This window comes from Morus notabilis, unplaced genomic scaffold, assembly GCF_000414095.1.
Source record: "Morus notabilis unplaced genomic scaffold, ASM41409v2 Scaffold243, whole genome shotgun sequence".
NCBI classification, from domain to species: domain Eukaryota; kingdom Viridiplantae; phylum Streptophyta; class Magnoliopsida; order Rosales; family Moraceae; genus Morus; species Morus notabilis.
The window spans coordinates 163,820-175,836 of record NW_010359811.1 but is presented as its reverse complement, the minus strand read 5'-3'; the positions used below and the strand labels follow the sequence as shown (position 1 = coordinate 175,836).

Below are 12,017 nucleotides of genomic sequence, written 5' to 3'. Positions count from 1 at the left end.
CCCCCCCCCCCCCCTTTTTTTTTGTTCAACAAAGAGAGTTGATTTATAATGTATGTAAGTTTACAACACAGTCTATCTTTTTTTAATTTTTCCCACACAGAGGACTAGAGGAGCACAGCAGTTGATGATCAAGTTGTAACTCTGCATTTTCATTTATGCGTGCATGCGTGCGTGAGTGTGTGTGTAAATGTGGGCAAGCAAGACAAGATTGAAATATAAATAGGAAGTTGGAGCATACCTTTGATGATCCATTATCCATGTACTCAAAACTATGGTTGTAATCAGATAATGCAATATAGTCATCTATTTGCCACTGCAAAATGCTACCAGCTGCGGAACCCCCGGTAAATGACACCTTCGGTGCTGCAAAATCTTGACCTCCACCACCAACATTGACGCTCGATACCTTGCAATCACCAACTGATGGAGTTGGGGTCTCTCTCTTAGACACAGGATGAGATTTTATTTCTGACCTTTTCTCCCCAGAAAGTGACTTGCCAGAAGAAGTGGAAGCAATAGGTTCAGTTGGCTCTAGGCCAACTTTCACTCCAGTAAGCAGGAACCTCTGGTGACCAGACACAAAGGTGTTTGCTGTGTGTATGGCCAAATCACATTTTCTGCAAAGTAATGCTCGATCCTCTAAACAGAAGAAATAGCCAACTGTCTCCTGCAAAGACACAACGCATCTATTTAGTCTCAAAAGAGAGAGAGAGAGAGAGAGAGAGATTTGATTCTAAAAACTGTAGAACGAATAATATACCAACCATGGGTTTTAAAAGCACCCGAGGCGTACGCCTCGGGGCGCGCCTCAGGGTGCGCCTCGTGGCGAGGTGTTTCTTCACCGCCTCAAAGCTTATGCTTTGAGGGGCGCACGCCTCCAAGCTGCGCCTCACCTCACGAGTTGGTAGAGGAGCGCGCCTCTTTGCTTCTATGTTTTTGTGGGGTTTTCAAAACCCAATATGCTTGGGCCCAAAATTTTAAAGCCAGCCCGAATTAAATAGGCCCAGAAACATTAAAAAAATAACCCTAAGAAATCAGAACAACCGACTATCAGAGAGAGATCAGAAGTTCAGAATAGCCAACTAGCTCACTATCTCTCTTCCGCGTCAGTTATCTCTCCTTCAAGCTTCGACTCTTAAAAGAGCAACAAGATAGCAGGTACCTTTCTTAACTTGCTTCTTTTTTTTTTTCTTTTCTTCTCTTGGTGGATATCAGTTATCCACCAAAACAATATTTTGCGGATTTAATATTTTAGCTTAATGTGGTGGTTTTTTTTTTTTTTTTGGTTGCTGATTTATGAATTAATAGTTTTCTTATATAACGTTAATTATAATAATCATATTAAAGATAGTAACTCCAGTATAATATTGATTATTAGGTGTTAGAGGCAAGGAGACCATTCAAGTGGATGAAGAAGAGGAGTGGATAGACTTTCACTCTGACAGTGAAGAATTTGTAGACAATGAGAGACAAAAATTGGCTGATGCTTCTCTTAGTACTAGTAGTGATGAATCTGATGATGCTTGATGAGTTGGGAGAAATCTGGGGTCTTAGAAGTGCATTATGGACCTTATAATATTAGGATTTGGTGACTATTTACTATTTTTTATGCGTCTAGTAGTGAAATAGACTTGTCTTTTCATGAATTGAGTGGTTAAATTTCTTGTTTTTAATGATTATTGAGTAGGGATTTAGTTTTTCATTACTATTATTTTTTCCTAAACTTTTTTTTTTGACATTTTTTGAGGCTTATGCCTCAAAGCGCCTTGAGGCTTACGCCTCGCCTCGTAAAAGGCAAAACACCTCGAGGCCTGATTCCGCCTTTTAAAACCTTGATACCAACAAATTGAAGAATGAAAAGTTTACACAAATTAATAAGAGAAATCATGTTTCGTCAACGTTAAAACTGATAGATGAGCACTTATCAAAAAGCTCTTACATCATTTATTAAAGGAAAAAATTAAATACATTGAGAAAATAAAGACAACAACTACAGGCAGAAGAAAATAAAGACAACCACAGAAATGCAGAGACCTAAATTTAAAGTGCAGATGGGAAAACATATTAACATAGCAATTTACCCTCGCACAGGGTACCAGAACATTGTATGTCAAGACTCAAGAACAAAATCGGCCCAACTGAATTGTATGTGCAAAAATTATAATCCCTAAAAGACAATATTAAGCCGGCTCACCAACTGATCAACTCCTGAGAAAGGACTAGATCGACACATATAAGGGACTATACTTGAAGAATTTGACTTAAATAGGCTTGAATAAATTATTATCACCTCGTGGATGCACCATCTCTCTAGTAAGTCTTGTGACCTTATTCAATAAAATTCGTACAATATGAAAACCACAACATATTGCTATACCATTGCTTATCCTCCTGTATCTGCTACCAAATAAATCTAAACAGCATATGGAACAAGTCAACACTACCTAAGGCATCACAACAAGATCTTGCTTTAAGGGTCAGGGGTGATAGAAGACACTCATGTCTATCCTATCCAAGGTGCATGTCTCTAGGGCTTAAGCGCCGAGGTGATTAAGGGGTACACCTCACTTTACAAGCGTGGTTGAGAAGGAAGCCCCACTCAACATGAGGCTAACACCTCGTCTCTTTGAAGCAGAAGAGCCCAAGTATATGCAGTATGCCTTGGACCTTTTAAAACACAATGATTATTGTTTTTTCTCATTACAATTCGAAAACAAATTGGCGCAAGTAATATGACACCAGCTATTAGAGACACGCAGAACAGTTTAAAACCATTGTCAAACACAAAGAAGTACAGATCTCTACATCAAAGCAGGTAGAGGAATCTCGCGTAACATTATGTGTACATCAATCTAGGTGGAGTCTGGTTATACAATCTCTTGTACTCCATATTCTTTTCCTCACTCCCACAGGATTTATACTCGTCCTCTTACTTTAGTCTAGTGCCCACTATTCTTAGCATCACCACGTCACTTGTATGAGAATCCTATGATTCTGTTACTCGTTATTATCTATCTCATTCCCAGTGCTACTTAATACTTCTACTATTATTATCTTTTTTTATGCGACGGAGTAGAATTAGACTATGATTCAATCGTTCTAATATATGAATTCTGACTGGCTATTGGCAGTTAGGGGGTATATATGTAATTGCGTCAGAGTCTTAAGGTTTTTAATTTTGGTTTTGTTTTAGCTTGGCTGTGATTAGGTAATTCGCTTTGTAATGGATTTTTTTTCCTTCTTTTGACAAATTAATTTTCAATTATGCATTGATTTTTAGCTTTTGTTCAAGCAATTGGAAAATAAATATTTTTTAAGATTAGCCTTTCTTGGAAATTTTCTTTAGGACATTAAATTATCGTTCTAGTTAGGCATTCAAAATTTTGAGGAGAGAACAATTTGATAAGGTTATCAATATGTATTCGACTTTTATCTGTGTAAAATACAAATCTTTGCTTTTGAAATATACATAAGGTCATAATATAAGGAGAGACTAATATAGTGAAGATATAATGATTAGAATTCAACATTTTGCAACACTCCGGCTTCCAACCATCATCATATCTTTAGGCATTAAGGATGATGTTCTCTTTATTTTACTCAAAGATATTTGTTTAGAGTAAATAAACCTGTTCTATAACAGGAATCTATTGTTGTTTTCATGTTTTGTAGGTTTTAGATTAGATTACATTTGATCTGTATATCATGTTTGCAATAGAATGCATAGGAACTCAATTGGATTATCTAAAATTTAGTTTGCTCACTTAAATTTATTTCAAAAGGGTACCAGCTTGATCTCTTTTTTTCTTTTTTATGGCCTACCAATCTTATCCTGTATTTTGTAATTTTGATTGGTTCCTTTAATTTTAGATCAATATTAGGATATATCAACAACCAACTCAGAATTGAATTTTAAGACTGGTTTCAAGAATTGGTTCTCGTTTATTTGTTATTTCTCATCTCTATATTGGTATTCAAGAAAAAAATTTGTGCCTTTATTTTGTTGATATTTTAAATTCAAATGGACAAATGACTAATTTAGGACATCTTAGTAAATCGGGAACTTGATCGTAGACCTTTTAAAGGTCGGAGACCAAAGTAAGATTTACGAGAACTAATTATGAATTTAACCCCTCGTTACTTAAATCAATATGAGGATAGTTCTTTCAACAACCCACTCAGAATCAGAATTTGATTTCAATAATGATTTCTGGAATTGATTCCCTTTTATTTTTCATTTCTTGCTCATAATTCTACCGTATTCCTCTGGGATTTCATCGATTGTTAAAAGGTCACCAAGCACTAGCAGGATCACATAATCCATAATCAAATCAGTAAAACTAAATATTCTGCACCTAAGAATCAGATTCCATAGCTCTTCCAAAAAAATTTGCATAAATAAATAAATAAAAACAGAAAATAGAGAAAAATATGAACAGAAACCAGAAGAAACAGAGAAACTCAAATCAGAATCGGAATTCAGAAAGCGAAAAGTACCTGACAGATATCGCATTTAGGCATGTTAGAGGAGGATGTAGAGAGCGGAACTCTCTGATGCTTGCTGGCGAGCTTGTTGGCAGCGTGGACCTTCTCGTCGCACGCCCAGCACAGCGCCGCCTCGTCCGCGCAGCAGAGCACGTTCGCCTCCGCCGCCTCGCACACGTTGCACTGTATCTTCATCTTCCACTTTCTCTCTCTACAATATCAATATCTCCTGAAAAAATCTCCAATTTCTCTCTCTAGAATCGCCGCCGCTTTCTAGTTTCGCCCTCCAGAGCTCAGACACACTCTCTCTCCCCAAAAATCCTCTCCGTTTGAAATGAGCTGTCTCTCTCTCTCTCTCTCTCTCTCTCTATATGTATATCTATATATAGAGATTACTTTCTCTCACTAGAATTAGAAGAAGGATATTTTTGAGGCCACGAGGGTGGTAGTCGACGTGGCAGGCTCTGAGAACTGTCGTAGCGCGGGAGACCAGAACGCCAACGAAAAGAAATATCTCTAGCGGCGAGTGACTTCCACGCTCCTGATTGTTCGATTTTTATTTATTTTTGTTAATTTCTCCGATTTTTAGTTTTATGTTGGCTTCAAGATTTTTCTTCTGTCATTGAGAATATTGTAAGTGCCAGTGCTGTTTATAAACCCGTAAAACCCGGCAGCACAATCCATCTTACCTTAATTTAATTTGAAAAATATAATTTTTAATATTAAAATTTTTTTCAACTCCTTTAATGTCTAGCCTGAAATTTTAAGACGGAGTGTGGGTTATATTTATAATGGCCCGCACGCCTTAACTTAACTTGCGTTCTAACTTGCGTCTTCTAATATCTAACCTTAGACAGATTACTCATTTATACTCTCTAGTTTCTTCATGTTTGAATTAAGCTTCTATGTTTGCTTTATATTTAGATTAATTTATGAGTGTAGACTAATTTATGTTTGCTTTATATTTAATGTTGGATGGACAACTTTACTTCATGTTTGATGTTGGATTGAACTTTGAATTTCTATCTGTTTGAATGTTGGAGTTATTATTTCTATTTGATGATGAAGTTTGAATGTTGGATTGAACTTTGAGTCTTTGATTATTTGAATATTGAAACCGACTACCCAACTCACCCCGCACCGCCCCAATCCAACCCAAACATCATTGGGTTGTGAAATTTTTCTAACATCATTAGGGCCAAATATGTGCAACCCACACCTTTTGGGGTAGGAGAAGAAAAAGTCATACCTCTCATCAACCCAACCCATGAACAACAGTGCCTATATGGCTTCTGTTTAATACAATTTTCGTGTTCACTTTTTAAAAATAAAAAATGCTGAATAAATTCTCATGGGCGAGTTATATGTTTAGCTCAATGCAATAAAAAATTAGAAAAATTATAGATGTTTATTGTGTAAATGTATTATTTATGATCGGTAAAAAATAACTTACATAATAAATTTTTTTTATTTATGTGAAAATGTTTTTTAGCAGTTGTAAACAAAATTTATGTGAAAAAAATCTTTTTACTAATCATAAATAATATATTTACGTAGCAAACTGCTATTTATTTCAAAAGATTTTAAATTCTACTATTTACTTAACTACCTTCCCTCTTAGTCTCTCATTTGTCATTAATCACACAAGGACAAGCCAATTTTAATATTAATTTTTTTTGGATTATTTTTATTTTTGGTTCAGAAGTTATAGGTCAAATTTTATGTTGATATTTCGCTCTCAAAGTTTTAAAATGTGTCTTTAATCTACTAATTCAACTTAAGTTGGCCATTTCAATCGTAATGTTATTAAAATTTAGATCGAATGAGACACGTGAGTGCCATGTGAGTCGATTCGGTAATTTCGAGTGGTAAGATAAATGGAGTTACTTTTAGTAATTTTGCTAGGGGGATTTGTGAATGTCGCATGTCCACTTGTGGGCTAGGGTTCCATCTCCTTCTATGGCTTAAGAAGAGTTGTGGACTCTGCTCGAATTTAATATTTTCAAGAGGAATTTTGCTTTGTTGGTGAATAATTAAGGAATTTATGAGTTTTAAATAATGGCTATGTTTATGCGTACGACCTTTCAAAGCCTCTGATTTTGCCACTAGGATTAATGAGCGCCAAAGGTTAGTAGTTAGTTATGTCCATGATGTCTCAACAACCATTCACATGGCATACACGTGCCTCATTATGTAGCAAGTTCAAATGATTTTTGGACAAAGAAAATAGCCTAGGACGAATTAATAGATCAAGGTCACATTTATAAACGTTGTTGAAGTCAAATACTAAAATCATAACCTATAATTCAAAAATTAAGGGGGTGTTTGGTAAGGGGATTTATACCTTAATTTGAATTATGGTTCATGGTTCACTACAGTGTTTTCTCTCACAAAAAATACACGTAAATCGAAAATAGTTCTAATCTCATGATTTTAATCTATGAATCAAACGTCTTATAAATGTCGTTTATGATGTTTCTCTCATTTTATAATTTGTGTCATTTTAGACCAGTGACCTTTTTCTAGTGCTTCCGTCGATTTTAATGGTTATTATCGTTTTAGTTACTTAGGGCGTTTTTTATGTTAAAGACGCGGATACATTCCTTTATGCTATGTATCCTAGGATGGATAAAAAAAAGGAAAATAGAAAAAGTAAAATACTCAAGTGAAGAAAGTAAAATAGTAGAATTAGGTTTCTCTCATGTTGTTTGATAGAAGAGAAAGAAAAATGAAAGAAAATGTCAAATTTAAAGCATTTTAGAAAATGTAAAATCTAAGGCATTTTATAATAATACCCAAATATAAATAAAAATATGATAAATGATAAATGTTAAAATTGTTATTTCATATCACATTTGTTTGTTAAACTTTTTCTCTCTTCTTTTCTTCTCAAAGTTAAAAGCATTAAAAATTGGTGGGCCCCATAGATTTTCATTTTTCTTACTTCTTCATTTCCTCTCCACCAAATAGAGCTGTAAATTTGGGCCGAGCTAAAAGTGCCGGCCTGAGGCCGGCTACTGTTAGCTCATGCCCAGTCCTAAATTTTTTGGGCTTAAGGTCGGGCTGGGCCGACCCTCTCTCCTTTAAAGTTGGCCTACACTAGCCCAAACATCATAATTTTAAAGTTTTTTTTTAAAATATCTTATAAAATTTTGGGTTAGGCCGGACCAGCCCTAAAATTTTTGGAATTAGGGCCGGACTAGGCCAACCCTATCTCTTTTAAGGTCGGGTCAGGCAGCCCAAACTTACACCTCTATTACCAAATAATCTAATATTCTATTTTTCTCCTCAAACACATTGTATTGAGGTTGGTGTTTTTTTTCCTACAAAGAATATTTGGCTTTTAGAAAGAAAAAAAAAGAGCGTCATTTTTTATTTGTTATAGTTTTTAGATTTTCCATTATTTTTTATGAGGAAACATTTTTCATTGTCTCTCACTTTTCAAGTTTCTCATCGTTTTCATCATTTGGTGTTGTTTTCAAATTGAAATAGTTTTCTAGTTGTTATTTTTAAGGGAGATTTCTACAATAGGGCTTGAAAATATGAATTATTAATAGTTCTTTATTTTTAATTGTAAAGTTATATTAAAAATTGTTTGTTACGTAAATTTTTTTATTATTTTTATGTGAATTTGATCAGATTTAAAGATCAAAAGCATTCAACATAGGTAGAAGAATCCGTTTTTAAAAATTGTTATATATTGCTTTCTTTCTTAAAAGGGAAATTGCATAATACCAAAATCTAACAACTCTACGTTTATGCTACTTTCTCTCGTTATTTTTCTGATTTAAAAGAAAAGTTTGATAAGTCCACCATAATACTCTCCAAAGAAGACCCAGATGTCTCATCATTTTGTCAACTAAAACAAATAATCAAGTAAGGGCATGTTTATTTCATATAGTCAAACTTAAATTATTGATTATGCTACAGTTTTCATATACTTAAACTTAAATCATTAATTCTATTACAGTATTTTTCTCTCACAAAAAATTTGAATTTTAAACGTTAGAATCAAGAATTATGGTTTGATTATACATTTCAGACGAGCCCTAAGATATTAAAAATGAGCTACTAAAATATTTTGTATTAAAATTGAGTGAGCCTTTTAATTATCAAAATAATGCAATCAATTATATACGAAAGAGCCCACTTTTTTTTTTCTTTTCAAAAAGAAGAGTATGTTTGTTTGTTTTGTAGGAGGGAGGGAGAGCAAAGAAAGATGGAGAGAGTTGGAAGGATGTGAAAGGTAAAGGATTGAGAGGGTAATATAGCCTCCTTCATAGTATTTGGAGAGATAGGAAAGAGAGAAGACGAGTCTCCATGCCTTTGTTTGGTAATAGAAAGGTTATTAGAGGATTGATAGACTTTTATTCATAAAATTACTACATTGCCATAGTGGTTATTTATGAATTATTTCAATTAAATTTGATGGAGAGTAAAATAGTCTTTTCAAAACTAAAAATTCTCTCTCTAATTTTTTTGGCTCTAGATCCATCCACTAACGGAGGGATGCAAAGTGGTGGCCCAAGGGGGAGCTCATCCCCTACATATCCTCTCACTCCCTATGTCCTTTCCACACATAAGGATTCAATCATTTCCTCCACTTCTCTCCCTCCACTCTCCCCAACCAAACAAGCTGTATAGTTTAGAACATCGGGTTTGATAAGGCTATTTGAGTCTTATGGATTTGATTAAAATCAAGATGTATCATACGAAAGAAAAGAATATGTTCTTGTTCTTTACTAGCCCAGATATCTGATATCCAGTGGGAATGGTCAGTCGTTGTCAGTTGATGTGACGACCCTAACTTTTGATCGTCATCCTATACTCATACTTAACATTACTTAATCTCTAACACTTACTAGTTATAACCTCTTAAAAACTCATGCTATTTTTTTTCCATTCTTACCATGTATGTTTAAATGTTGTAGCATTTAGCTAGCATTTTGTTTCCTACCATTCATAAAATGCTGCATTTAGCTAGCATTCAGTTACATTAGTCATCAAAATACATAAAACACTATTTTATTTTACACATAAAGTACATCAGCGCTTTCAAAACACGTGATACATCCACAACCCACTTGCCCACATTTCTTCTCATTACCACTGTCTCCCACCAGTAGCGGGCATCTTTCTTTAACACATACGAAGCACAAATAACTTTTTCTTGCTTCGTTAGATTCATGAAATCCAGAATCATTTGGAGTGAAGTTAACCACTCTTCAGCTTCTAGCGGGTCAGTGGAACTTTCAAATTCTGGTGGCTTCATCCTACGAAACCGCACATATAAGGGTTCCTGATTAACAATAGGCATAGCTTGTGGCACCATTTCTGGCATCGCCGCAGGCTCTGGTTGCGGTGCTGGTTGAACAGGTGGCGCTCTTCTTCGCTCCTGTTCCTGGTCTCTTTGCTCTAACTGTGCCCATAAATTTCTATTTTCCTGCTCATGAGCCTCCAGTCTGGCTCGTAAGTTAGCTATGGTGGCAGCTAAATCCCCTCCTACTTCTTGGACCAAACGTTCTCTACGTGGACGAACCATGTTTCCGTGTGTCTACATAAGAGGAATAATGGTAAACATGGTTAACTTTCTGGATATGTGTGTATGTATGAAGCTAAATAAATCTTAACATCATCTCATAACATAAAGTTGTTTTAAAATAATACAACTTTTATTAAATGTGGTAGCATTCTGGTAGCACTTTAACCACACTTATCATTTGAAAAAAAAATGCATTCCTTAGGTAACCGCATTTCTTCTTCCTGTATTTGATTCATTTGTATACCTGTACACACATACATACGCATATCCACTCAAACATACATATACCTTCATCATTCATTGCTTACATAAGACAAGTATGATTATCTTATACATCCATAGTACGTTTTTACATTGCTACAATGTAACATCATCATCAAAACGTTACATCATACTATACATCTGCATAATTCTCATTGGCCTCCCTAAAATCCTCCTCTGGATCTTCTTCCTCACTTGTATCTGTAGTGTTCTGAGGATCCACATTTGCTTGTCCCTGTTGTTGGGGTGATAATGTTGTTCCAATTTCTACTTCAGAACACACCTCCACTGATTTGTTTCTACATAGGTATTCTCTCTGCCTACATTTAAACTCCATTCGACACTCACTAACGCACCATTCATGTTCCTCCCGTTCTATAGCCGAAGTTTCTTCTAATTGCGTTACTTCCTCTAAAAACTAGGTGAGGGTATATGTACCCCCCCATCGTGAAAATAACATAGTTCGCAACTCTTCTGTTAACCCCCTCTAAAATATGAAACACGCATCATGTTCCTTTAGCTCGATAGTGCGATCAATCATAATCTCACTAAAGAACCGTTCAGCGTAGATTGCCATAGTGTCATAAGGTCGCATCTTAAATTTATCGACCTTATGTATATACTTCTCCATTCTCTTAAATTCTGTCTCCCCAGTTTGTGGTTGAGCCTGTGAGGTAGAGGCAACCTCTGGTGCTATTCTTATGGGTGCTTCTCTTGGTGGAAATTGAGTTAGCAGTAAACTACAAAAATTGCCCCATGGCACCTCATGTGCATTTCTTGTTTCCACCGCACCTCTCCAAAACTGTCTAGCGTCGAACTCTAATAGGCTGGCGGCTAGAATCACCCAATCACTCTCGTCAATATCACAGGCTACCATCAAATATGCAATTTAGTGTAGCCTGTCTTATAATTTGGTTGGGTGAGCTTGACCATCATACATAGGTGGATTACACTGATAAAGTGTAAAAGTAGCTCTTGCGGTGACCTTAGATCCTATTGGGTCTCTAATCATAGCTACTTGCACTTCCCTATCAATCGGGGGTGGCTCAGCTACTCTATTAGGTTGTACGGGTTGCAGAGGTACCTCTAAAAGAACAGGTTCCACTTCTTGTATCGGAGGTAGCCTATGAGGACGTCTTCCCCTTTCTCGACCTCGGATACTTCTTCTATGCAACCCTCATGGTACCATTCAAGTTCATCTTGTTCGAACCATATCGTATATCCTATAAGGAAAAAACTCACACAGTGAATTATAAATTCAAAAGAAATAATAACGTACTTGGACATGTAGAGTCAGATGCTCAGCAGAAATAATCAAGATGCTTAGTTTAGAACATCAGGTTTGATAAGGCTATTTGAGTCTTATGGATTTGATAAAAATCAAGATGTATCATACGAAAGAAAAGAAGATGTTCTTGTTCTTTACTAGCCCAGATATCTGATATTCAGTAGGAGTGGTCAGTCGTTGTCAGTTGAACTCGAGATTTGATCATTGGATAGCTATGTAGTATTACCTTAAGTGTATGAGGAAAATAAGATACTATAAGATAGTTTAGTAAGTGAAATTGTTGTCTTTTCACTGGATACACAAACACTGAATACGAGTCAGACATGGATTTCGAAAGTCGACATATGAAACTGTGTTCACACTAGGTAAATGAGCCGCGGTACGAAAGGATGTTGGCAAAGTGTCATTGCTAATTACATCATTAAGGGTAATGTGTTGCAG

The 12,017-nt window shown here is 35.6% G+C and overlaps 1 protein-coding gene across 1 annotated transcript in view; it reads right to left on the bottom strand.

Annotated features, from left to right (window-relative positions):
• The window catches only part of LOC21400506 (B-box zinc finger protein 22), a 6,211-nt gene extending 1,263 nt beyond the window's left edge, over positions 1 to 4,948 (bottom strand). Inside the window, exons 1-2 of the mRNA XM_024163696.1 lie at positions 4,498 to 4,948; positions 239 to 667 (exon numbers count right to left, since the gene is read on the bottom strand). Of these exons, the coding sequence (XP_024019464.1) occupies positions 239 to 667; positions 4,498 to 4,680 (612 nt within the window). The 5' untranslated portion in view covers positions 4,681 to 4,948. The remainder of the gene's footprint in view (positions 1 to 238; positions 668 to 4,497) is intronic.
• Positions 4,949 to 12,017: the final 7,069 nt, after the last annotated feature.